This window comes from Phacochoerus africanus, chromosome 14, assembly GCF_016906955.1.
Source record: "Phacochoerus africanus isolate WHEZ1 chromosome 14, ROS_Pafr_v1, whole genome shotgun sequence".
NCBI lineage: Eukaryota > Metazoa > Chordata > Mammalia > Artiodactyla > Suidae > Phacochoerus > Phacochoerus africanus.
This window is the reverse complement of record NC_062557.1, coordinates 4,717,037-4,744,413: the sequence shown is the minus strand read 5'-3', so window position 1 is coordinate 4,744,413 and position 27,377 is coordinate 4,717,037. Positions and strand designations below refer to the sequence as shown.

The 27,377-nt window shown below is 47.7% G+C and overlaps 1 protein-coding gene across 2 annotated transcripts; it reads left to right on the top strand.

Moving 5' to 3' along the window:
- The first annotated feature begins 116 nt into the window (after positions 1–116).
- On the top strand, positions 117–25,757 carry MFSD11 (major facilitator superfamily domain containing 11). 2 transcript variants are annotated; one of them, XM_047758345.1, is made up of 14 exons: positions 117–275; positions 401–582; positions 1,090–1,145; positions 3,282–3,389; positions 4,802–4,881; positions 5,004–5,100; positions 6,954–7,012; positions 7,567–7,711; positions 10,632–10,672; positions 14,704–14,769; positions 17,358–17,483; positions 20,942–21,116; positions 21,828–21,963; positions 22,743–23,060. In XM_047758345.1, exons 2-14 carry the CDS (start codon positions 487–489, stop codon positions 22,905–22,907), a joined length of 1,350 nt encoding a protein of 449 aa, XP_047614301.1. In that variant the 5' UTR covers positions 117–275; positions 401–486; the 3' UTR covers positions 22,908–23,060. The 2 variants fall into 2 exon arrangements, with proteins under 2 accessions (XP_047614301.1, XP_047614300.1); XM_047758344.1 differs by lacking the exon at positions 21,828–21,963 and having other exon boundaries at positions 22,743–25,757.
- The last annotated feature ends 1,620 nt before the right edge of the window (positions 25,758–27,377 follow it).

Genomic DNA, 27,377 nt, shown 5'->3' with positions numbered 1-27,377 from the left:
GAGGGAGCCCTCGTGACGCACGTGCTCGTCCGGGGCCGCCCAGGACTACATTGCCCAGCGGGCCCAGCGGCCGGCGCCGCAGCTGCGGTCAGGTGACCGGGTCGCCTGACCTGCAGTGAGTCAGGGCGGGGGGGCGGGGCTGCGCGGGCAGCTGCTTCTCGCCCTTGGCTCCTAATCCCCTTCGCGGGACCCTGAACTTGGGGCGACAAGGTTCTTTGCTCTTCTCCGGGTGTCGGCCTCTTCTCTACTCGGATCGTGTCCTGGGAATGCCCTAAGTATGCCCGCAGGGGGAACTTTAGCCTAAGCCCGGGATTCTACTCCGAGACCTGGAAGTTGGCAGCTTGGCCGCCCTGCTCCTTGGATCTGCCTCCTCTTCTCACCATCTCGTTTCTTCTCCCAGGATTGCGGCGGATTCGCCCCCCCCCCCCCGCCCCGGAGAGCTGACTGCCCTGGACGGCTGCTGACCTCTGGCAGAACTGAACCAAAATGTCCCCGGAATCTAAAAAGCTTTTCAACATCATTATTTTAGGAATTGCCTTTATGTTCATGTTCACCGCCTTTCAAACTTGTGGAAATGTAGCGGTGAGTCGGGGTCTGTGCTTCTTCCTTTGAAATGCCTGTCATAAGGCATTCCAAAAATGATAATCAACTCTCTGTCTAATAATGCGCTCAGGTTGCACCTTTTATTCTGTTACCTACGCCTCCTCGTTTTCTGCGATTAGGTTCTGTGCTTTCATGTGTCAGACGTTTCTTATCCAGGTGTTAGCCATGACCATTAACTTCTCTGATTTGATTTGGGATTTGGATGTTGACCTATTTATGTTTTGTCTGTATTGACCACGTTAGTACCTAGAGAGTTAAGAGAAGAAACCTAAGGCCCGTTCCAGCTGGTTTTCAGTGTCGCCCTGCACCCTTTCATTGGTTTGCCTTCTGTTCTGTAGTCTTTTTTTCTTCTCTCCTGTTCAAATCTCAGTGTTAAGTATTGGGCATCTTTGAATTTTTATGTTATTCCAAGCACTTGGAGGCAGACTTTCTGGGGGAGGGGAGATTACAAAACGTTTCCGTTAATTAGTTTTGTCTCCCACACAGCAAACTGTCATCAGGAGCTTAAATAGCACAGATTTTCACGGCAGTGGATATACCAGGTACTGTACTGTATGATTGGTTTTACTCTGTATCACGTAGAAGTTGGTTAAATTTCATCAAAGTCACAGACAATGTAAAGTATTTAATTGGATTAGTGGTGATTGTGTTTCCTTCTCTGTATCTAGACTATTTAGGAGAGCTAATAGGAACAAGGTGATGAGTTTAGGTCTCATGTAGAATTAGACACTGGGTTTGAAATCCTGACTTCACAACTTAATTGCTGCATTATCTTAGGAAGTTGCTTCTATGAGCCCAGTTTCCTTGCCCAGATTAATGCGTGTAAAGCACTTGGTTCAGTGGCAGGTACTTAGTAATCACTCAGGTATTGTCATAATTACATTTTCCCAATCCTAAACAGAGGATGTTTTATTCGATTCTTTTTTTTTTTTTTGCTTTTTAGGGCCACACCTGCGGCATATGGAGGTTTCCAGGCTAGGGGTCCAGTCGAAGCTACAGCTGCTGGCCTCCGCCACAGCAACTCGGGATCCGAGCCGCATCTTTTTTTTTGTCTTTTTGCCATTTCTTTGGGCCGCTCCTGCAGCATATGGAGGTTCCCAGGCTAGGGGTCGAATCGGAGCTGTAGCCACCGGCCTACACCAGAGCCACAGCAACGCAGGATCCGAGCCGTGTCTGTGGCCTACACCACAGCTCACGGCAACGCCGGATCCTTCACCCACTGAGTGAGGCCAGGGATTGAACCCACAACCTAATGGTTCCTAGTTGGATTCATTTCTGCTCTGCCACAACAGGAACTCCTTTGTGATTCTTGAAACATTTGGTCTTCCTGTTTTTGTAGTCTTGTTTTATTATTACTTTTTTTTTTTTTTTTTTGCTTTTTAGGGCCACACCTACAGCATACGGAAGTTCCCAGCCTAGGGGTGAATTGGAGCTGCAGCTGCTGCCCTATGCCACAGCTCAGGGCAGTGCAGAACCCTTAAACCACTGAGCAAGGCCTGGAGTTGAACCTGCATCCTTATGGATTCTAGTGGGGTTCATAACCTGCTGAGCCATAATGCAAACTCCTGTTTTTATAATTTTATAATGGTTGATATACCATCATCAGGAGCTTTTAGATTTTTGTTAAGATGTTTGTTTAGTGCCAATTTTAAGGTGGAGAAAATGAAGTGAAGAGACCCTCATAAGTCACTAGGCACATTGTGATTGAAGCTGGGAATGTAATCCATGCATGTATATAAACACAAACTGACTTCTTGTCTATGGTTAAATATTAGGTTGTAACGTCCATTTTTTTAAGAGATTGATAATAACATTACAGTTTTTTGTAATGCTGTTGTCGTCACGTGTATCGTAGAGAACAAATGAAAGAACATTTGATATTTGAGAGATTCATAAAAGCCAAAGAGTAATTTTCTTTGGATGTATAAATAGCGTCTAATACATGAAACCAGGACTCTTGAAATGGTTTAAGCACACTTTGCTACAGGACAGATGTGCTGGGGCTGGGTCAACAGTAGCCAAGTGAAACCATCGAGTTAAATAAATAAATTCTGGTTTAAGCGAGTTACAACTATGTGGTCGTTATTTATAGTAGTGAAATTTCCTGCCGTTGTCACTAGTGGTAGGCTGAGTTTGTAGAGCAGGCCGCTTGACTCGGTAGGGCCTCTGGAGTCAGATTAAGGAATGAGCTCCTGACTCTGCCTTTGACCGGCTATCCAGCTGCACTTTTGACAAGTTACGCCCCCCCCCCACCCGATTCCGTTTTCTTTTCCCATAGAACGAGGCTCTAAATACATGGAGTTGTTAGGATTCAAGTAAAGTGGATATATGTCAGTTGCTTTTATAATTGACCAGTACGTTAAAAGTCAGAAGTTGGGAAGTTCCAGGATATCTACTATTGTCACTGTAGCAGCTCTGGTCTTGCTGTGGCTCTGGTTCAATCCCTGGCCTGGGAACTTGGGTGCGTATCATGGGTGCAGCCGAAAAAAAACAACTTTAATATGACATTCGGTGAAAGGATATAATTGCAATTTTCCGACTAAAGAGTATGAATCCTTCTTCCAAAAAAAAAAAAAAAACCCTATAGACTCTAAGTAAGTTTGAAAAAGTGAGCCCTTGAGTCAATGCTTCAAGAACTTTGTTTTTTGTTTGTTTCCTTTTGTGTGTTATTTGTGCAGCATGGCAATTATTTATGGAGTGTTCTCTGCTTCAAATTTGATTACACCATCAGTGGTCGCCATTGTAGGACCTCAGCTGTCTATGTTTGCTAGTGGCTTATTTTACAGGTGAGTACTGTAATTTTCTTTCATTTCATTAGAACACCTTCAGTTTCTTTCAAGGACACAGCAGGAGTTCCTGTCGTGGCGCAGCAGAAACGAATCCGACTAGGAACCATGAGGTTGCCGGTTCGATCCTTGGCCTAGCCCAGTGGGTTAAGGATCTGGTGTTGCCGTGAGCTGTGGTGTGGGTTGCAGACGCGGCTTGGATTCTTCGTTGCCGTGGCTGTGGTGTAGGCCGGCAGCTATAGCTCCGATTCGACCCCTACCCTGGGAACCTCCATATGCTGCGGGTGTGGCCCTAAAAAGCAAAAAAAAAGAAAAGGACACAGTATTCTTTTAACAGGAACTTGCTTAGTTGGATTGAATAGATTGTAGATAGTACGTTAAGATTCGGCTCTCTGCTTGATGCTTGGGGATACCGTATTATTTTAATGTGATGGGATTTCTGTATATTTATATAGAAATATATAAAAAAATGTACATTTTTATTTTACAATAAAAGCAGTACCCAAAAATCTCTTTCTGCAATACTTGAAAAGAACTCATGAAATAATCTTATTTTGTATCAAGTTGACTTTTGGGAATTCAAACATAGTAACTAAAGTTTTCTTTCGAACATAGAACCACGGTCCCTCTGTGTGCTAAGCCCCCTCTTGTCAAAGGCCAATTATAAACCTTTGTTCAGTGTCTGAGTTTACCGATTTGAGACAGTAAATTAAGAAATGAGGGCGTTCCCATTGTGCCTCAGCGCTAACAGACCCACCTAGTATCTATGAGGGTGCGGGGTTCAATCTCTGGCCTTACTCAGTGGATTAAAGGATCTGGCCTTGCCATGAGCTGTAGTGTAGGTTGCAGATGCGGCTTGGATCCTCAGTGGCTGTGGCTGTGGCTGTGGTCGTAGCTCTCATTTAACCCCTAGCCTGGGAACTTCCATGTGCTGCATGTGTGGCCCTAAAAAAACCAAAAATAAAAAATTAAAATTAAAAAATGAATGGGTCACATTTGTCCTTTTTTTTTTTAAATACTGGAGAAACACAGGTTCAACACGGGTTGAAATTTTTTTTTTTTTTTAAGGGCCCCACCCACGGCATATGGAAGTTCCCAGGCTAGGGGATGAATTGGAGCTGTAGCCACTGGCCTGCACCACAGCCACAGCCACACGGAATCCGAGACACAGCTGCAACCCACACCACAGCTCACGGCAACGCTGGATCCTCAACCCAGTGACTGAGACCAGGGATCGAACCCACATCCTCATGGATACTAGTCGGGTTCATTTCTGCTGAGCCATGATGGGAACTCCCTCCAGGTTGAATTTTGAAAGAGGAGAAGCCTCAGAATTGATTTCCTAGAAGGCATAATTGGCATTCTGTTTCAGGTATTGTTTGACTGTAATACGTTGACCTGTTATATTTTAGCATGTACATTGCCGTTTTTATCCAGCCTTTCCCGTGGTCCTTCTACACGGCCTCTGTTTTCATTGGAATTGCAGCCGCTGGTAAGCTTTTTGAGGTTTATTTTCTCTGTTTTCTGGCTCTTATCTAAGAGTGTCATTTATGTTTAGTCTGTAAAGTTAAGTGATTTTATTCCCTTGATAAACTTTCTGGTTTGAATTTTTAGTACTTTGGACAGCGCAAGGAAACTGCCTGACGATAAATTCAGATGAGCACACGATTGGGAGAAACAGTGGAATTTTCTGGGCTCTCTTACAATCTAGGTAATGATCCTTATGGTTTCGTCTTTCCTGTAATTTTTTTTTGTCACACCATTTTTTAGATCTGTGTTGTGTTGACAGCTCAGATCTTCTTGTTCCATGAGTTCAGTTCCTCGGTGCATGTGGTCAAGATTTAAAATTTGATGGAATCGCTTAAAAATGTATGGACCTACCTCATTGGAATTTATGGTTAATAAATGGGAAATGATATTAACAATAGTGTATTTACCACCTGCTATATTTTAGGGACTACAGGCTCTGTACTTAATTTCAGTAACCCTCACAGCCTTCTGTTATAAGAAGGTATATTGTTCATTCTACAGATGAGATAACAAAGGCTTAAGCAGCTGATCCAATTATCTGGATTCCAAAGGCCACCCCTTCCCACCCAGCTACACCTGTTGACAATTAAATTTCCAAAGTGAGACTGAATAACTGTTTGGACACTGAACATATAGCACGTTATATATTTCCTAAGTAAAAAGCACCAACAAGAGTTCCCTGGTGCCCTGGTGGGTTAAGGATCCAGCTTTTTTTTTTTTTTTTTTGGTCTTTTTAGGGCCACACCCACTGCACATGGAGGTTTCCAGGCTAGGAGGCTGATCAGAGCTGTAGCTGCCGGCCTACGCCAGAGCCACAGCAATGCGACCTACACCACAGCTCATGGCAACACCGGATCCTTAACCCACTGAGCTAGGTCAGGGATCAAACCCACAACCTAGTCGGATTTGTTTCCGCTGCGCCACCACAGAAACTCCCAGGATCCAGCATCTAAGCATTGTCATTGCCATGTTCCAGCCCTCCTGTGATGTGGGTTTAGTCCTTGGCCTGGGAATTTGTGCATGCCCTGGGGCGCAGCCAAAAATACATTAAATAAATGGAGAATAAAAAGCAACAGGAGTTCCCTTGTGGGTGCAGTGGGTTAGGGATCCAGCATTGGTCAGGTTGGATCGCCGGCTCAGGAACTTCCACATGCCATGGGCATGGCCAAAAAATCAATAACTAAATAATAAAATAAGAAGCAACAGTAGTCAGTGTGCCACGGATTCTGCGTTGAGGAGTTACCCTTGTGAATCCTAACCACCTAAAATTTTGGTGTCCATGGGGCTTAACAAATGCAAATGTTTTAAGGGGTTGTATATTAAGACCCGGGAGTGTCTAAGTGGAGTTCCTGTTGTGGCTCAGCGGAAACAAGTCTGACTCGTATCCGTGAGGACGCCAGTGCAGGTTTGATCCTGACCTTGTTCCGTGGGTTAAGGAGCTGGCATCTGGCATGGCTGTGCGGTAGGCTGCAGATGCGGCTGGCATCTGGCGTGGCTGTGGCTGTGGTGTAGGCTGGCGGCTGCAGCTCCAATTCAGCCCCTAGCCTGGGAACCTCCGTATGCCTTGGGTGCGGCCCTTACAAAAATAAAACAAAACAAAACACTGAGGTGTATGTGATTTCTTCCCTTGGAAAATAAGCCAAATTATGATTAGATGCAGATAACTAAATCATGTTTTGTTTTTGCTTTTTAATCAGTTCTTTAAAATATGGGAGTTGAGGGGTAGGGTGCACTTGTTTCCGCAGAGTCATTCCCAGCGCTCCAGTAAATCACACGTCTGAGAGTGAGTCAGGTCGTTGGAGGGTGGTTCTGAATCAGGCTGCGGTCATGTGGAAGGAGACGGGGCTCCATCGGGGTCGGTTGGGTTTTTCAGAAAGAGGGTGAGGTTGATACTTTTAAATGATTTAGGGCAGGTAGATGCTTCTTTAATTATGTAGGCCTCTCTTTTTTTCACAAGTAATGGGGAAATTGTTTAAAACCCCACAAATATGAAAATAACTTTTCAACATCTTCTCCCTCCTTTTCTTCCCCCAGCTTGTTCTTTGGAAATCTCTACATCTATTTTGCTTGGCAGGGGAAAACTCAGATATCAGGTTTGTTTTATTTGCTGTGCTTTATTGAGATACATTCAAAGCAAAATAGCAGCTCCACAAAAGTCCCCAATGTTGCTTGGTTCAGAAATTGTTCTCATGTTGCTGTGGCCGGCAGTAGTAGCTCCGATTCGACCCCTGGCCTGGGAACCTCCATGTGCCGCAGGTGTGGCCCTAAAAAGCAAAAAAAAAGCTGTTCTCATGAACCTTGGTACCTTAAATCCTCTCAGGTTTTCGCTTTTCGTAATCTTTTCGCTTGGATTATGTTGTTACACTAAGTACAGTTTATGACTGCAGTTCAAGCAGCATGTTGGATGTGAGGAAGATTCGGAGTGCATATTCGTTCTGACTGTGTCCCTATGCGTGTGTGTCTTCTCTTGGCTTGTGGGCATTTCTCTAACTGAGAGGCAGAGGGGCGTGTATCCCGTGTCTCCTTGTCCCAGGTTTTATTGATGCAGTGGTGTGAATTTTTATGATGAAGTGTGCTGATGGTTATGAACACGCTCTGAACATGAGGCGCAGCCAGTGCCATTTGCTGTCTTCTTTTTCCTCCCCAGAGAGTGACCGGCGGACAGTGTTTATTGCCCTGACGGTCATTAGCCTTGTGGGGACCGTCCTTTTCTTTCTCATTCGGAAACCAGATTCTGAAAATGTCCTGGGAGAAGATGAATCTTCTGATGACCAGGACCTGGACGTCAACGAGTAAGACGCTGGAAACGTTCCTTTCTGTTTTAAACTGTGTTTTGAGTAGATCTAGTCTGGAATTACCAGCCTTTCATACCCTGATGCCCAGCATTGGGCAGACGTGCGGGAAAGTGTTAAAGCCAAAAGCCGACAGGCAGGCAGACAATAAAGGGGACCTGTCAGGGCAGAAGAAGGGGAGGAAGACAGACGGAGGCCGGGGAGGTCGTGAAAAGGCTTGGGCGGGATTTAAGTCCAATCCTAGGTCACCACGACACGCTGTGTGACCCTGGCCAGTGGCAGTGCTCCCCTTAGTTTCTCTGGGCCTCAGTTTCTTCATTCAGTTTGGCAGACCTCACGTGCATTTCGGTGTGTGAGGATGTGGGCTCATACCGTTGAATAGAAAACAGTTCCAGGAGTTCCCGTGGTGGCACAGTGGTTGACGAATCCGACTAGGAACCATGAGGTGGCGGGTTCGGTCCCTGCCCTTGCTCAGTGGGTTGGGGATCTGGCGTTGCCGTGAGCTGTGGTGTAGGTTGCAGACGCCGCTCGGATCCCGCGTTGCTGTGGCTCTGGCGTAGGCCGGTGGCTACAGCTCCGATTGGACCCCTAGCCTGGGAACCTCCATATGCTGCGGGAGCAGCTCAAGAAAAGGCAAAAATACAAAAAAAAAAAAAAGAAAGAAAACAGTCCACAGTTCCTGCATCTCTGATCCAGCCCTGAAATTTTCCGATCATGTGGTACAAGTGAGCGACACAGCCGTCCGCTGTTGTCACGTGAGCCTGGGTTACACTCGTGCTCTGGTTGTCACCCTCATCTGTGCAGGTGGTTTCGCCCGCCGTGGTTCGTACAGGGAAACAGTATATAGTCTTATTTTTCTAAAAATTGTAAGTTATTACTTTGAGCATATTTAAGTTTTTTTTACTTGCTTAATAAAAGTTGATTCTCAAATGTACAACAGGCCCCAAAACAACACCTCATTCCAGCCGTTGGTGGCAGCAGATGTTACCGCTGGAGATCCAGATGCATGAAATGAGGAGTTCCCTGGTGGCTCAGCAGGTTAAGATCTGGCATTGTCCATGCAGCTGGGTTTGATCCCTAGCCTGGGAGCTTCCACGTGCTGTAGGTGTGGCCAAGATGCATACGTGTGTGCAGACACACGTGCATAAACAGAAATGGAAGTGACGCACAGGACCGTCACTGCCCCAGGTGCAAGGGACAGCTTGCTTTTTCTAGATTTTTCTATTCCTCCTGTGGCCTCTTTCTGCTTTGGCTTGAATGTCTTATCTTCCTCATCCATCTCCTTGGCCTGGTTCTAGGGCTGCTTCTTGCCACCTTCAAGGCCAGACGTGGCATTTGCCGCCCTTTCCCCACTGGAAGCAGGAGCATGTTTCAATGAGAAGTAAAACTATTTACGGAGTTCCTATTGTGGCTCAGCGATCATGAATCCAATTAGTATCCATGAGGATGCAGGTTGGATCCCTGGCCTCGCACGGCGGGTTAAGGATCTGGCATTGCTCTTAGCTATAGTGTAGATTGATGATGCAGCTTGGATGCCGAGTTGCTGTGGCTGCGGTGTAGTTGGCATCTCCAGCTCTGATTTGACCCTTAGGCTGGGAGCTTTCATATGCTGCACATGTGGCCCTAAAAAGCAAAAAAAAAAAAAAAACTATTTAAAACATCACAGATGATTTCTCTGTAGGTTATCATCTGGAATTGAAGAAAGGGAAGTGAGAAATCTTTGCCACTCTTGTTTTGCTTTGTTTTTGAATTGATACATTGAGGAGCTTGCCTTACAGCGTTTTGCCTATTGATAAAAATTTTGGGAGTTGCTGTCGTGGCTCAGTGGACACGAATCTGACTGTCTTCCACGAGGCGGCAGGTCCAATCCCTGGCCTTGCTCAGTGGGTTATGGCTCTGGCGTTGCCGTGAGCTGTGATGTAGGTCACAGACGCGGCTCCGATCCTTCGTTACTGCAGCTGTGGTGCGGGCTGGCATCTCTAGCTCTGATTTGACCCCTAGCCTGGGACCCTCCATATGCCGTGGGTGTGGCCCTAAAAAGACCCCCAAAAAAAAAAAAAATTGCATCAAACTTTCTGTGCTACCTTTTTTTTTTTTTTTTTTTGTCTTTTGTCTTTTTAGGGCCGCGCCTGTGGTGTATGGAGGTTCCCAGGCTAGGAGTCGAATCGGAGCTGTTGCTGCCGGCCTACACCACAGCTCACAGCAACACCAGATCCAACACTGAGTGAGGCCAGGGATCAAGCCCACAACCTCATGGTTCCTAGCCAGGTTCATTTCTGCTGTGCCACCACGGGAACTCCTGTGCTACTTTTTTAAAACCCCCAAAAGGACCTGAAATTCTCCAGTCATAGGATCATTAAGCGTTCAAAATTTGTACTGTTCAAAGCAGAAGAGAGAGCTTTTTATATAAGTATGCATGCGTATGTATATCTGTATGTGTCGCGTACGTATTTCTTTTTAAGCGCAAACCAATAGTGTAACAGCCGTCATTCAGCAAACGTTAGGTATTGGTGCTGTGAAGACGGATACAGCCCACGCGGGTTTCCCAGGGACCTGGCTGGTGGGCCGGATTACGTACATGCGAGAAGGGGCAGTGCTCAGGTGCACCTCCCACCCAGGCTTTTTTAGTGAACTTGCCTCCTGATGTGTCTTTATTCTATAAATAGGACCACGTGCCAGCCCTCTTCTGAACCAGGGGGAAGGGGCAGTGAACAAGAGAGAGGAATCCCTGTTCTTATGGGACTTCATTCTAGAGGGGAAGGTTGGCACTCCATGGGTGAGAAAAGAGCAGAGTAAGCGCAGGGAGTGTTGGCCAGACCCCCTCGGCCAGAGCGTTTACGGACTTAAAGGAAAACGTGAGGCTGTTTTTGTTCTCGTTTCCATCTGCAGGGGGAAAACTTTGTAATTTTTTTCTTTCCAGGTCTGCCCAGAACAATATGACAAAGGCAGTAGATGCATTTAGTAAGTATTTTCTGGGGCTGAAGTGCAAGGAGTGTTTGTCTTCAGCATGTGCCTCCCCCTTTTCCTGGTGACTTTGAATGGATGATACCCCAGTATTTTCATTTCCCCAGGTCTGCCGCTCTGAAATATGTTAGTCTTCTCAGGAAGTATCTCTGTAGTGGGGGGGGGGGGGGCGAGGGGTGCCAGCTACCTGCCCGAGGGCGTGTGTGCGGCGCCCGAGGAGGCAGCACATTTAGGAGCTGGGGGTGTACACGAGGCGTTGAGGACAGTGACCGTTTCTTGTCACTCTGTGGAGCAGACTGGAGTCCTTGGCTGGGGTGACCACTTACCCTCTCGAGGGCTGGACCTCCTTGGGTGTTTTACCTTGTTCTCACAGTTCTGAGTATCATGTAGCACGCACACATATCGTCATCTCCACGTTATAGCAGAGAAAGCTGAGGCTTAGAGAGGTTATTTGCTCAGGGTCAAACAGGGAATTCTCTTCCTGTCATCAGAGGCCTGGAAAGCCACCACGCTGGCCTCTTCGGTGAGCCCGGGTTGGCCCAGGACCTTGAGCTTACGGGCCGCTCCGTCCAGGCGAGGCTGGATGCGGCCTCCCTGCTCCAGCCCTGACCCCATCTCAGGGTGTCCTTGCTGGATACCGTGCAGACCTCGCCTCGACTCCTCTGTCGGATGAGACACTAACGCAGGCTGGGCCTCGGCTCTCGTCCCAGAGCGGGTGGATCGCTCGGTGTCGGGGTCGGTGGTAAGAGGATACTGGGCTGGCAGGTCCGAATGCGGAGAAAGAGGCAACAGCCAGAGCTGAGGCCTGTGAGCTGCTACAGGGCGAGAGATGTCCATTCAGGTGATGGTTCCTGGCAGTAGGGGAGCGTTATGAGGTCATGAGGTGGCAAAGAGAAAGGAAAGAGAGTGGCCGAGCCTGAATTTGTCCGTGAGCCGTTGTTTCATTTATTATTTAATCGTGACGTTCCTTCAGTTGGGGCTAGAATAGTTACAGAAAGGGTTCTTGTTTATCTGAAAGGTACTTAAGGAGTCCTGACGTGGCTCAGTGGAAACAAATATGACTACTATCCACGAGGACACAGGTTCGATCCCTGGCCTCGCCTCGCTCAGTGGGTTAAGGATCTGGCGTGGCTGCAGGCTGAGGCGTAGGCCGCAGATCCGTTGTTGCGGTGGCTGTGGTGTAGGCCTGCGGCTTTGATTGGACCCCTGGCCTGGGAACGTCCATGTGGCTGGGAAAAAAAATGTAAAAAGTAAGAAATTAATTTAGTAGAGGAAAGCCTTTCATGTAGTTCTGCCAACCCGTGAGGGAAAGGAGTGCTCTTTGGTTACCTGGACTCTAAGATGCCAGTCGCTCAGAATGTTCTGATGCAGTTAAAATGGTCAGGGGAGTGTTGACAGTACATGGGAAAGGACTCATCAACAGAAGGAAAAGCATGCATGCTCCAGGAGAAAATGGGTATGTTATAGCAACCAGAGTCTGCAGGAAATGCAACTTGAGCTTTCTATCACATTTCAAAAGGTAAAAAATAATTCTCAGGAGTTCCTTGGTGGCTCAGCAGGTTAAGGACCCGGGTTGTCACTGCAGTGGCTTGGGTCACTGCTGTGGCACAGGTTTGATCCCTGGCCCAGGAACGTGCCACAGGTGGGGCCAAAAAAAAAAAAAAAATTCTTCGTATATGAGGGGAAAGTACCTAACGTGCCTGCGATCTCTTGGCCGAGAATATACACTTGGTTCACTTTCTGAAGAGTGGTTTGTCAGTACGTATCAAAAGCCTTAAAAATGTTTATACCTTTACCCCAGCAATCCCACTGATAGGATTATCCTCAGGAAATTGTTAAGGATTTTTGTCCAGATTTAACTACTGTTTCTATTAGTGAGAAAGGGGAATAATTTAAATATTCAACTATGAGGCTTTAGTACTTCGAGATCACTGCAAATGTTAGAAAATGTTTTTGTAATGTGAAAACAAAAAATAGTATATGTAGTGAAATTGGTTTTTCCTTTTGAAAAAGCATAGCGAAGGTCTGGGAGGAGCCCCGTTAAGGTGTCTGATAATGATTTTGTCCCTTAATAGCACGCAGCTTTATTGAGACGTAATTCACACACTGTGAGTTCACCCCTTCGAAGGGCGTAATCCAGTGGTGTTTGGTATATTCACAGAAGCACGCAGCTGTTGCTACAGCCAATTTTGGAATCTATTCCTCACCCCCAGAAGGATCCCTGCAGCCCTCAGCAGTCACTTGCATTCCCCCCGCAACCCCTACCCCTGACGCTCAGCACTTTCTGTCTCTAGATTTGCCTGTACTGGGCATCTCATGCCAGCGGAATCACACGGCACGTGGTCTCTAGTGACAGGATTTCTTTTCCTCAGCACAGTGGCTTCAGGGCTCATCCATGTTACAGCACGTTTATACAGTTTGGGTTCTGCGTTTTAGGGATCATGAGTAATGAGCAGTCACATACATACCTGGGAGTAGTGGGATTGCTGACTGTGTAGTGTCTCTATGTTAAATCTTCTTATTTTATTTATTTATTTTTAAAAATTTATTTCTTAGGGCTACACCTGAGGCATATGGAGGTTCCCAGGCTAGGGGGGGTGTTGAACCAGAGCTAGAGCTGCTGGCCTACCCCGCAGCCGCAGCAACGTGGGATCTGAGCTTCGTCTGCCACCTACACCACAGCTTAGAGCAAAGTCGGATCCTTAACCCACTGAGCGAGGCTGGGATTAAACCCGTATCCTCATGGATACTAGTCAGCTTCGTTTACACTGCACCACAGTGGGACCTCCTCTGTGTTACATGTCTTAGGAACTCCCAGATGGCTTCCCAAGGTGGCTGTACCATTTTATGTTCCCCCCAGCCATGTACGAGGGCTCCAGCCTCTCCACAGCCTTGTTGTTTTTTGATTCCACTGATCCTAGTGGTTGTCAAACTGTATCTTCTGGCTTTGACTTGCTCTTCCCTCGTAGCTCAGCCGTTGAGCATATTTTCATATGCTTGTGTTCCATTTGCATCTCTTCTTGGAGAAATGTCTGCTCAGATCCTTGGTCCATCTTTAAGTTGGGTTGTCTTTTTATTATTGAGTTTTAAGGGTTCTTTTTATATTCTAGATAAAAGTCCTTTATACATGAAAAATCAATGCAAAGAAGAGGAGAAAACATTTGCTGCAAATGACTACATCTTTGGGTTGATTTTTCATTTTCTTAATGGTATCTTTTGAATCACATAAGTTTTTGATGAAGTCTGATTTATCTATTTTATCCTTTTTTTTTTTTTTTTTGGCTACACACATGGCCCAGGAGGCCAGGGATCGAATCTGAGCTGCAGCTGCAACCTACACCACAGCCGTGGCAACGCCAGATCCTTAACATGCTGTCCCTGCTCCAGACCTTCCCGAGCGCCATGGGCGTGGCCAGAAAAGCGCAGTTTCTGGGAATGCATTTTCCACTGCAGAGTTGAACTGAGTCGAGCAGCATAGAAATAAATATTAAAACGATCAGCAGCAAAAGGGCAGAACTAAAGTGTCAGGGCCAGAGAATGAGAACTTCAGGAAGTAGCATCCCAGCTTCCTTGTGGTCAAAAGGCTTCCCTGCTTGGTTCTGACCTTGAGGCCAGCCTTGGCCGGACCTGACAGTTGCTTAGGGAAATCGGACTTTGCCAACTGATGACTCCCTCAGCAGCCTAACCTTTAGTCAAGTCTGTTGACGTATTCCCCGGTCTTGTTTGAGTCTGTTTCTTTTCTCTGTTTCATGTTTGGTCTGTTTATTTGTTTTTCTGAGAGTTGGAGAACGTATTGGAGAAAACACAACTCTATGGAATATATTTAAGCAGTTGTAATCAACGTTTTATTATAGGGCAGGTGTAGTTGATACCTTAAGCATTCTAATCTGAATCATTAACTTCTATCGGTTTTGTTTACTGAGCTTATTGACAAGGGGTGTTTTGGTTGAGTAAATGTTTTAGAATTTTTGATTGATTGAAATATTGTTAAGTATTTCTAATTTTTTTTTTTTTTTTTTTTTTTACAGAAAAGTCTCTTAGGTTATGTGTTACCAAGGAGATGCTCCTTCTTAGCGTGACAACCGCTTATACAGGTAACGGGATTAATTATATAGTTTTGGTTTTCTGTGGCTGCCTAATGACAAGGCCCGAAAACAACACCTGTGTTGTTCGTTCCCACAATTCTGTGCATTGACTGGGCTCAGTGGTTTTTCTGATGATCTAGGTTGGGGTCTGTGGCTGCTGTTAAAGGGCGGCTGGGGCCAGAACTTCCCAGGTGGCTTCGTGTGTGTGTGTGTGTGTGTGTGTGTGTGTGTGTGTCTGAAGACCCAAGTTGGGGTCTGTTAAAGGGCGGCTGGGGCCAGAACTTCCCAGGTAGCTTCGTGTGTGTGTGTGTGTGTGTGTGTGTGTGTGTGTCTGAAGACCCAAGTTGGGGTCTGTTAAAGGGCGGCTGGGGCCAGAACTTCCCAGGTAGCTTCGTGTGTGTGTGTGTGTGTGTGTGTGTGTGTGTGTGTGTGTGTGTGTGTGCCTGAAGACCCAAGTTGGGGTCTGTTAAAGGGCGGCTGGGGTCAGAACTTCCCAGGTGGCTTCGTGTGTGTGTGTGTGTGTGTGTGTGTGTGTGTGTGTCTGAAGACCCAAGTTGGGGTCTGTTAAAGGGCGGCTGGGGCCAGAACTTCCCAGGTAGCTTTGTGTGTGTGTGTGTGTGTCTGAAGACCCAAGTTGGGGTCTGTTAAAGGGCGGCTGGTGTGTGTGTGTGTGTGTGTGTGCGCGCGTGTCTGAAGACCCAAGTTGGGGTCTGTTAAAGGGTTGCTGGGGCCATAACTTCCCAGGTGGCTTCGTGTGTGTGTGTGTGTGTGTGTGTCTGAAGACCCAAGTTGGGGTCTGTTAAAGGGTGGCTGGGGCCAGAACTTCCCAGGTAGCTTCGTGTGTGTGTGTGTCTGAAGACCCAAGTTGGGGTCTGTTAAAGGGCGGCTGGAGCCAGAACTTCCCAGGTAGCTTCGTGTGTGTGTGTGTGCGTGTGTGTGTGTGTGTGTGTGTGTGTGTGTGTGTCTGAAGACCCAAGCTGGGTCTCTCTCTCTCCGGGTGTCTCGGCAGCGACGTGACCCCTCCCACGTGAGCCCCTCCTCCTGACCCAGCAGCATAGCCAGACTTCTTAGTGGCCCAGGGCTCCACAACAGGCAGAAGGAGAAGTGACCAGACCGTAAAGCCTGGGCCTGGCGCTAGCCCAGCACCCCTCCCACTGCATCCCGGCGCCGGCGAAGGCCAATCGTAGGGTCAGCCCAGATTCAGTGTGGGAGGATCTGGTACAAGGTTTTCAAAACCCGCAGCAGGGTTCATCCCCACCAGGAATTTCAGGGCAAAGTGGATTACTGCAGAAAATAATCATGAATAAAATCATTAGTAACTTTGTGTGGATTAAGATATTTCCAATGAGGGAGTTCCCGATGTGGCTCAGTGGTAAGAACACAACTTGGTGTCCATGAGGATGCGGGTTCTATCCCTGGCCCCGCTCGGTGGGCTGAAGATCTGGGGTTGCAGTGAGCTGTGGGGTAGGTCACAGACTCAGCTGAGATCTGGCAGTGGGCTGTGGTGCAGGCTGGCGGCCACAGCTCCAGTTAGACCCCAGGCCTGGGAACTCACATATGCCATGGGTGCAGCCCTAAAAAGAAGGGAAAAACAAAAAAAAAAGACGTTTCTAATGAAATGGAATGAGTTATGTGGCTTCCCACTGATAATATGTGAAGCTAATACTCTTAGGCCCTAAGGAAGCTGATTTCCTTATAAAACTTGCTGTTGGGTGCCTGTTACTCCTTTTGCCTTTACAGCTGACCCTTGAACAACAACGGCGTGGGTGGGGGTGCTGACCTCCCTGCAGACAAAAATCTGCGTCAGCCCTTCGTACCCGTGCTGCCTCATCTGCAGATTCAGTCAACTGCACACCCTGTAGGGTTCAACTATTTGTGCTTCGAAGGTAGAGACATCTTATTTTTAGGGGCAGTAGAATCAATATTACACATCTTCAAAATTCAGTTGGGGTTTTATAGCCTTAAGGAATCAGTTCTTCAACTGATTTGCTCAGATTTTTTTACTCTCATTTTAAAATTTCTTTTCCTGGGAAAATGTTTAATTCGAATTTTTGCCTCTAAGCAGAAACGGATAGTAGGTGTTGGTTTCTCAAGCACACATTTCTTTTTCCTTAGAGAGCTATAAATAAGGACAGTGAGTGAGCCGGTGTTGCCTGTTACAAGTTGGTGTTAGTTTTGCCCTCTGTCCATTCCCTGTCTCCACGCAGTGACCAGTTTTAACATAAGGATGTCTTTGCTTACTTGAATTGTATGTTTTTGTCTGAAATACGCTTTATCGGACAGCTGCATCTTGTGGCTAGCTGCATTTCGTCAGTTACGTCGTGTAAAATTGCTCTGCTGGGCGAGAAGCAATTTAGCCTGAAAGAATTCTGTGTCATATATGTATGGGGCACATGCTACTAGACATGAAGTAAAACTGAGAAAGGGAGACTACGTTTTTTTCCGTGTTAAATCCAGAGCTTTATCATCCACAGCTGGGTGAACTGGAGGATGGGGAGTCTTGGATACAGAGGGATACTGGGGGACTTGAGCATCTGCAGATGTCGGTACCTGCAGCAGAGCCCTGGGGTTAATTTAAATCTGACTTTGCCCTACAGGTGTGGAAATGACTTTCTTCTCTGGTGTGTATGGAACCTGTATTGGCGCTATAAATAAATTTGGAACAGAAGAGAAAAGCCTCATTGGACTTTCTGGCATTTTCATCGGCATTGGAGAAATTTTAGGTAGGTTTAAAAAAAAAAAAAAAGTTTTTGCATTAAATCGGTTTGTTATAGCTGTGTAGAAACTTGAAGCGTAGTTCACCCCGGGGACTCAATCTCTAGCCCCTCTCCCCTCCCCTGAGACTGGGGGGTGGGGTGAACGTTCCAACCCTCTAATCAAGGCTGGGTCCGTCTGGCAACTGGCCGCCACCCCGACTACGTAGGGCTACCCCCAGACCCCCTCAGGAATCGCCTGAGGAGCATAAGCTGTGCAGTTGGAAGGGACGCCTTATGGGTAAGAGCCCTGCCTTTCACCGAGGAAATTCCTGGAGCGTTAGGAGCTCTGCCAGAAGGCGAGGGGAGAGGACAAGGCAGAGACAAGTCCTGCTTTTATTATAACACACTAGTTACTCCTTACTCAGGAGTAGTCTGCTCAGTCCTTGCGGTGTAGTGGGTGTTGGGTCGCATATGAAGGACTTAGCCAGTTCAAGTATTTATTGTGAATCCACTGTGCGAACAAAACACAGAGCTTTTATTCTTAGGGAAAAATACAGACAGTAAAAAAAACAAAACAAAACAAAAAACCCAGGACCCTTAGAGCACCGCACAGCGATGAGCACGATGGAGAAAGCAGGCTTTGGAGCATCTGTGTTCCCTGGTTTATCGCCAGCCCCCAGATCAGCGCCGGATATGCGTGTATGTGTGTGAACACACGGTCCGGTGACAGTGCCTGGTCTCACGTCTCTGCTTGTGCAGACATCTGCAGCAGTTCTGGTGGAGTGTTTTTTTCTTTATAACTTTATTGAGATAGAATTCACATGCCATGTGATTCCCCCAGCATGGAGTTTCCCTTGTGCTCAGTGGGTTTAGAACCCAGTTTGTATCCACAAGGATGTGGGTTTGATCCCTGCCCTCGCTCGGTGAGTTAAGAATCCGGCGTTGCCGCAAGCTGCCGCATAGGTCGCAGACACGGCTTGGATCTGGCGTCTGGCATTGCTGTGGCTGTGGTGTAGACCAGCAGCTGCAGCTCTCATTCGACCCCCTAGCCTGGGAACCTCCATATGCCGCGGGTGCATGTGAAAAAGTAAAAAGTAAAAGATAAAAAGTGAATAAGGTATTTTTGGTATGTTCGCAGGGTTGCCCAGCCGTCTCTACAGCCTAATTCGTGAACATTTGTATCACCCTTCTCCAGGCAACGGCTAATCTGCTTTCTCTAGAGACTCGCTTATTCTGGGACATTGCATGTACACGGCGCCGTACAGTCTGTGGTCTCTTGCGTCCGGCGTTTTTCACTTGGCACAGTGTTTTCAAGGTCCTTCCGTGGTGTGGCCTGGGCATCAGTACTCCGTCTCTTTTTATTACCAAGTAACACTCAGCTCTGTGGGTTCTACTGCTTAGATTGTGTTTATCCTTCCATCATCTCATGGACTTTTGGGTTGTTCCCACGCTTTGGCCATCATGGATAATGCTGCTGTGAACATTTGTGTGTAGTTTCCGTGTAAACATGTGTTTTCATTTCCCTTGGACATAAACCTGGGATTGGAATTGCTGGGTCGGGTGGTATCTCTTTGGTATTTCTCTTCATGGTGGGTCCTCTCGTCCTGCTTCTGTGTAAGCCTGGTAGTGTTGTGGATTCTAGACCTGGTGAACCTGACCGTGTCAGGTGATGTATGTCTTTCTTTCCTGTTAATGTTCTTTTTGTTTGTTTGTTTTTTGTCTTTTGTCTTTTCAGGGCTGCACCCACGGCATGTGGAGGTTCGCAGGCTAGGGGTCAAATCGGAGCTGTAGCTGCCGGCCTACGCCAGAGCCACAGCAACACAGGATCTGAGCCACATCTGCAACCCACACCACAGCTCACGGCAACGCTGGATCCTTAACCCACTGAGCAAGGCCAGGGATGGAACACGCAACCTCATGGTTCCTAGTCGGATTTGTCTCTGTGGCGCCACAATGGGACTTCTTCCTGTTAATGTTCTTGAGCTTTGTTCTGGATAAAGTTAGTTCATGGACTTGGAAAGAGTATGATTGTTTTAGGTCTTGCTTTTAAAGTGTGTGGGACAGGACCAGGGTAGTGCTGAGCCCAGGGCTGATTATCCCTCCCGCAACCCCCACCCCCACCCCCCCCCCACCCCCCACCCCCGAGGGGAGGCCCTTCAGTGACACCCAGTGCCTGTGAACAGTCAGATTTCCAGTCTGGCCAGTGAGGCCAGGCTGTATCCCAGCCCAGGGCGGGGCGCGAATACCTGTGATTCTCTGGGAAGGTTCTTTCCTGGCCTCTGCTCACTTACTGATGGCGTGTGCCGACCTGCAGCCTTTCCCTGTCTGGGGAACTTGGCCCTTGGACCCCCCTCCTCAGCTCAGAGACGCTGCGGGGCTCCACCTGCCTCTCGGTCGGCTGGGGCAGGTGTGGGCCGCACCTCAGTTGTTTGCTGCCCTTTGTCGCCTGATAATCTGTGTCTTCGAAACCATTGCTTCATGGTTTTGGTGCCTTTTTTAAGGCAGGAGATAAATTCAGTCCCTCTTATTCCATCTTCCCTAGAAGTCTCTTCCAATTTGGAAACTTATTTCTGTGCCAACAGTTATTTCTTATTTTGTGCATTTGTGCTTTTCCCCTTGGTTAAATTAGCTATTGGTTTGTCCATTCAGTGTTTTTTGGTTTTTTTTTTTTTTCAGAGAACTAAGGTTTTTTTTTTATTACTCAATGGTTTTATTACATTTGTAGTTGTACAGCGATCACCACAATCCAATTTTATAGCATTTCCATCCCACGACCCCAGTGCATCCCCCCACCCCTCACCCTGTCTCCTTTGGAAACCGTAAGTTTTTCAACGTCTGTGAGTCTGTCTGTTCTGCAGAGAAGTTCATTGTTTTTCAGATTCCACATGTAAGTGAGAGCATTTGATGTGGGTGTCTCACTGTCTGACTGACTTCACTTAGCATGAGAATTTCTGGGTCCATCCATGTTTTTGCAAATACCATACTTTCTTTGCTTTTAATGGCTGAGTCGTATTCCACTGTGTATCTGGACCACATCTTCTGGACCTACTCCTCTGTCGATGGACATTTAGGTTGCTTCCATGTCTTGGCTGTTGCGAATAGCGCTGCCGTGAACAGTGGAGTACATGTGTCTTTTCGAGTCATGGTTTTCTCTGGATAGATGCCCAGGAGTGGGATTGCTGGATCAAATGGTAATTCTACTTTTAGTTTTCCAAGGAATCTCCATACTGATTTCCACCAACAGTGTAGGAGGGTTCCCTTTTCTCCACACCCTCTCCAGCACTTATTTGTAGACTTTTTGATGATGGCCATTCTGGCGGGTGTAAGGTGGTACCTCGTCGTGGTTTTGCTTTGCATCTCTCTAATGATGCGTGATGTTGAACATCTTTTCATGTGTTTTTTGGACGTCTGTATGCAGAGGACTAAGATTTTGATTATTAACTTGATCTTGGATCTTCCTGTTCTCCATCTCGTTGATTTTGTAGGTGGAAGCCTCTTTGGCTTGCTGAGCAAGAATACTCGTTTTGGTCGGAATCCAGTCGTGCTGTTGGGTGTCCTGGTGCATTTTCTAGCTTTCTATTTAATATTTCTCAACATGCCTGGGGACGCCCCCATTGCTCCTGTTGAAGGAACGGATAGCAGTGCCTACATCAAACCCAGGTACAGTGACTGTCCTTTCCCAGGGACTTAAGGGAGGGCGGGAGGTAAAGGATGGCTTGAAATTGAGCCTCGAGCAGTTCATCCTCTTCTGGAAGGGTTTGTAAGGTCGAATCCAGGATTGGTAAGGTTGTCTTTGTAAGGTCATCTGTCAAGGGTTCGTGGAGCCGGAGTGAGTTCCCGTAGGAACTCAGAGAGAACCCCAAGCTATTTTTGTAATTGTTGGCTTTAACCTACCTCGTCACGACATCTTTCTCTTGATTTGTGAAGGAGCACATGAGTATCTGATTTGGTTCTGTATCTCTGCCCTTCGAGCAGGGAAATCTCTCGAAGTTGGGCCTTGAAGAGCAGTGAGGAGCAAGGGAGGGCCTGCCGGCCGGGCCACCACCCAGTCCTTTCACCGTGAACACACTCACCTCCCAAGGGCGTCACAAATGCAGGCGTTTGTGTGGAGATCCTCCGTCCAAGGGCAGCCCTGCCCCCAACGCACTGTTTGCTGCCCCAGTAGTTAATAGACCAGCGTTTGCTGGACGGTGAGAGGGAGTGCGTTTGAGCCTAAATTCTCACTTTGTAAATTCCAGTATTGATTCATTCTTGTTTCGTAGGATTTAAAACTTGACAGTGAGTTACTTTTGTGGGCAAGTTGCTTTTACATTTTAAATGACTAACGAATGTTGTCCATGCTCACTCTAAATTAATGTTTATGTCATTCAGCAAAGAAGTTGCCATCTTCTGCAGCTTCCTGTTGGGTCTTGGAGACAGCTGCTTCAACACCCAGCTGCTCAGTATCTTAGGTTTTCTCTATTCTGAAGACAGTGCACCAGCTTTTGCAGTCTTTAAATTTGTACAGGTAACCTCTTCCTTAGATTGTGTTGAAAGCTCGGTCCTTTTTTTTTTTTTTTTTTGTAACTGCTTTAACTTCGTTTTCTTAATGTTTCTTACATGAAAGTCAAGGACAGCCTTTAAAAGGATTTATGATTAGAATTAGGAAGCAGTAGAGTTCCCATTGTGGCTCAGTGGGTTAAGGACCTGATGATGTCTCTGTAAGGATGGGGGTTCAATCCCTGGCCTCACTCAGTGGGTGAAGGATCCGGCATTGCTGCAAGCTGTGGCAGGGGTTGCAGATGCGGCTCGGATCAGGTGTTGCCGTGGCCGTGTGGCAGGTCCAGGGACCTTCCTTATGCCGCAGGTATGGCTGTTAAAACAACAAAAAACCAAAAAGACAGAGGGAGTGAGGGAGCAGTGAGTAGTGTGGTTTTTCCATCCCCTCACTCGTATCAGAGCTTTTAGTGTTGTGGCCTCTGGGTTTCCGCCTTCCTTCCCCAGATACCAGCATTCACAGTCTGTGTATAACACGGGAATTTCGGGCTGTTCAGGCACGTTATTTTCTTGTTTTACTTGTTTACGCAATACTCTTTCAAAGAGCATAGGCTGTAGCTTCCTGGATGGTTCCCAGCTCTCAGGGGCGTCTGTGCTGCACGTCTGTGAGCTGGGGTGGGCCAGGTGCTGGCTCGGGGCAGGAGGAGCAGAGGGCGCCGCGGGGCCCGGGAAGCCGCGGGGCAGGGGGCTCGGGCACGGCTGGGTCTCCCGTGTGCGTGTTGTGATTTGTTTTGTCTCGTTTCTCCGTAGTCCATTTGTGCAGCCGTGGCGTTTTTCTACAGTAACTACCTTCTCCTTCATTGGCAACTCCTGGTCATGGTGCTGTTTGGGTTTTTTGGAACGATTTCCTTCTTCACCGTGGAGTGGGAAGCCGCTGCCATTGTGGCCCGGGGCTCCGACTACCGAAGCATCTGACGGAGGAGGAGCCCGGGGGAGGCGGCCGAGACCGCAGGCCCGAGCGCCGGGGCTGGAGGCGGAGGCCGGCGTTCGTCTTCACCCCACTCGGGAGGGTGGTCCGGCCAGAAAGGCCGGGGCGCGGGACTGCGAAGTCTGCCAGAGCTGGTCTTCAGGTTTGCAGATGCTCGTTTCAGACGCCTCGAACAAGGGAGGCTAGTGCTGTCGCTTGTCATTGTGTGAAGATGCCGGTTTTCAGTGCATCTGTGTCTCAGTTCCTCGTGACCGTGGCACAGAATGTCCGTGTTTCCTCTGCCCTCCTGTTCTCCTTGAAAAATCATGCTTTGATCGAAACGTCCAGGCCCTGTGTCGTATAAAGACTCTGGCCGCGTGTGGCAGTATGTTACTGGGTGATAATAGAGGCATCTGCCATCCCACACGTGTCTGGAAGTGACATTTAAAGAAATTGTTGGGAGTTCCCCTTGGTGGCACAGTGGGTTAAGGATCTGGCGTTGTCACTGCAGCGCGAGGGTTCAGTCCCTGGCCCGGGAACGCCCACATGCCTTGGGCGCGGCCAAAAAGGAAAAAAATAATAATAAAGAAATCATGCAACCCTGAAGTGGAATCTTTGAATAGGATTGCACATTCTTTCGCTTTCAGTGTTTTGCCTGATAAGTTTTCTTACCTTAGGGTTCACAGCAAAGGAGGGGTCCATCAAGTGTTGGAAAATGAGCTGAAAGTTGTCTCCAGTTTTAAAAAGAGACACCTACCATGTGCGCGTGAACAAAAGCACGTTTGAGGAAAAAAACAGCACAGTTACTGGGGGAGGAGTGTTGCTCGTGTTTTTCCTAGAGGATGGAACACGTTGAGGAGAAACCCCCAGAACCTGTCAAGAGGTCCGAGCTCTGCTGGCAGGTTGACAGCAGCCGTGTCTCTCCTCACAGCAGCACCGCTCCAGCCACGTGCCCAGGAATGAAGTGAAACTGCTGGGCGAGAGGTTTAGGTGGAAATGCTAACTTGAATCCATCAGAAGAGCTGCAGACGATTTTTTTTAAATCGAGGTATAATTCAGAAACCATAAAATTCACCACTACGAAGTATACGATTTAATGGGCTTTTTAGTATATTCCCTGGGTAGTTCAGCCATCACCGTTTTCTATTCTACAACAGTTCCGCCGCCCCAGAAGGAAACCCCGTGCCCTCAGTGGTCACTCCCCGGCCTCTGGCTGGCACTGGCCGGCAGTAGTCTGCTTTCCGTCTCTCTGGATTTGCCTATCTGGACATTTCACAGAAGTGGGAAAGCTCATTTTTGAAAGTGGTAATTAACTGTACAAATGAAGAGTTTTATGGCAAAGTAAATTTAACCAAGAAGATAGCATTATTTTGTTTTCCATTATTTTTTAAAAGCCTGCCAGAAATTTAGAAATTTTGTGGCGTGTGACTTTCCGACTTGATGGCAATGGCAGGGAGTTGGAAAACGCTGGAGTCGGCTAGAACCCTGCCAGAAATGTCGCCCGTATGGAACACCACTCTTTTGCCCCAAGTTGTAAGGGTTTTGCTTTTCTTGACGTTGAGATAAACTCAGTTGCCAGTTGACCTTATGTAAATAACTTGGAAGTGCTATTTCAGAATGCAGATGATTTTATTATCTCTTTAAGCACGTTACTGCTTATCCAGGTGTATTCGTTTTCTATCACGGTATAAATAAATTGCCGCAAAGCGTAGTGATTTAAAACACCATCTATGGGAGTTCCCACTGGGGTACAATGGGTTAAGCCTCTGACTGCAATGACTCAGGTCGATGCGGAGGTGTGGGTTCAATCGCCAGCCCAGTGCACTGGGTTAAAAAGGATCCTGCGTTGCCAACTCCAAGGTCACAAATTCAAGGTCACAGCCTGGGTTGGATTTAACCCCTTGCCCAGGAACTTCCATATGTTCTGAGCGCGGCCAGAAACAAAAAACAACCAAAACAACACCGCCTGTGTATTCTCTCGCAGTTTCTGTGGGTCTGGGATCTGTACGTGGCTGAGCTGGGTCCTCAAACGGTTGCACTCAGGGTGTTGGCTGGGCTCACCCCGGGGAGGCCCGGCTTCTCCACTTACTGGTCCTTGGCAGGAGCTGGTTCCTCGTGGCCTGTTGGACTGTGGATCTTAGTGTCCCATGGCTGCTCTCAGGCAGCGCGAAGTATGGCAGCTGTCCCCCAGCAGAGAGAGCACGTGAGAGCAAGAGCCCAAGGAAAGTGCCAGCAGGTCTCCGGACACCGACTTTCTTAACTTACCTTGAAAGTGACAGCACGTGCCTTTTGCTGTATTCTCTTTACCAGATGCGGGTCACTAGTTCCCGGCCCTGCTCAGGGGAGGGGCTCACACTGGGGAGGGAGTGGGAGGACCAGGAGGGGATCCTGGGGGGCATCTCCCAAGGCTGCTGTCCCGCGTCTCAGCTGAGCGCTGGGTCCCGCGTTCCCGTGTCGCTCGTCTCCCAGGCCTGGGCTCCCTTTGCTCGTGATGGGAGGCAGAGGTGACATAGCCTCTGTTAATGCCACTGAGTACCTTCACCAAGGCAGCCGGAGCCCCCTGTCACCACCGGTGGGCTTCCTGACGGCTGTCGTCAGAGGGGATGTGAAATGGGTGACATGGGTCCGGCCGGCAGGCTTCCTCCCATGGCTCCGAGCGATGTTCACGCGAAGTGCTGTGCTCACGTTTTGTGTTTTGGGGGTTTTGATTTGTTTTTTGCTCCGTTTTTGTGTCTATAATAGTATTGCCCCTGGTGGACTTGTTATTGGACCAGTAACACTAAGTTCATCTTTTAAATTTATATCATTATTTGAGTTAACAGTGAAATGTGCTGATGAAATAAAGAGTTTAATTTTCATGCTTGCTTTATGGACTTTTAAAAATACTTTTACGTTTCTGCCTCTTGGTAAGTAAAAGTCTTACCTTTGTCTTACATGGGTGTGTGTGTGTGTGTAGGCATGGGGGTGCTGCTTTTTTATTGCACGTTTCGCATGGTATAGAAATTTTGCTCAGCCCTAGAGCAACCTTTATGGAGTCACAGATGTTTTCTTTCTGTGTAGAGGTTCCTCCTTCCCCATTCCCCCCCCCCCCCCCCCCGCCCCAATACCAGTCTGAAAAACCTTAAAACCTAGGCTTTGGCTGTTTATACCAAATTCCTCTAGGAATTTTGGTGGGTTGCTTGGTTGTTCATTTATACACAGAAAGTCCCTTGGGAACTTTTTAGTTCTCAAAACACATGAAAGAAAAATACCTATTAAACAGAAAATAAGTGTTGGTGAGGAGCTAGAGAAATTGGAATCCCTGGTAGGTAGGAATATAAAATGGAGCAGCCTTTGTGGAAGGTAATGTAGTAGTTCCTCAAAAAAAACCTAAAACTGGATTCACCCTATGATGCGCCAGTTCCGTTTGTGGATATATATACCCAAAAGAATTGAAAACGGGCTGGAAGAGATATGCGGACAGGCGTGCTCGCGGCAGAATTATTCCCAATGGCTGGAAGTTGAAGACATCAGGAGCCGCGGGCATAAACCGCGCGGTCTGTGTGTACTGCGGTTCGCTGCAGGCACGACCTGGACGAGCCTTGGGGACGCTAGCTCAGTGGGATGAGCCGGTCGCAGAAGGAGAGAAAGTTTGTGATTCCACTTAGGTGAGTTCCCTAGAAGAGTCAAATTCAAGAGACGGAGTAGAATGGTGGTGGCCGGGACCTGGGGGTCCGGGGAGCGAGTGGTGTTGTTTCATGGTTACAGGGTGTCAGTTGTGGAAGATGAGGGCTCTGGAGATGGACGAGGGGATGGCTGCACAGTGTAAATGTACTTCATGCCACTGAACCGAACACTTCAGTGTGGTTAAGATGGGAAATTTAAAAAAATATATATATTTTTTCTTTTCAGGGCTGCACCTGCAGCATATAGAAGTTCCCAGGCCAGGGGTGACATTGGAGCTGCAGCTGACAGCCTACACCACCGCCCCAGCAATGCAGGATTCTTAACCCACGGAGCAAGGCCAAGGATCAAACCTGCATCCTCATGGATACTAGTCAGATTCTTTTTTTTTTGCCTTTTTAGGGCTGCACCTAAGGCATATGGAGGTTCCGAGGCTAGGGGTCCAATCAGAACCATGGCTGCCGGCCTACACCACAGCCACAGCCGCGCAGGATCCAAGTCTCATCTTCGACCTACACCACAGCTCATGGCAACGCCAGATCCTTCACCCACTGAGCGAGGCCAGGGATCGAACCCGTGTCCTCATGGATCCTGGTCGGGTTCGGTAACCACTGAGCCATGACGGGAACTCCCTACTAGTCGGATTCTTAACCTGCTGAACCACGCTTGATGGGGGGAACTCCGAGATGGGAAATTTTATGGATAAAGTTTACCTATATTTTACCATGATTAAAAATAACAAAAAAATTGTGTGCTGCTGTCTGTTGTGTCTCGGGGGACCCCAGGACCACCCCTCGATTGGGAGGCTTGCTAGA

Excerpts from the sequence above, each read along its gene's own strand:
- MFSD11 (XM_047758344.1), top strand. The coding sequence starts at position 487 with ATGTCCCCGGAATCTAAAAAGCTTTTCAACATCATTATTTTAGGAATT. Across the intron at positions 5,101-6,953 it reads TGGGCTCTCTTACAATCTAG|CTTGTTCTTTGGAAATCTCT; the intron begins GTAATGATCCTT and ends TTCTTCCCCCAG. Across the intron at positions 10,673-14,703 it reads AAAGGCAGTAGATGCATTTA|AAAAGTCTCTTAGGTTATGT; the intron begins GTAAGTATTTTC and ends TTTTTTTTACAG.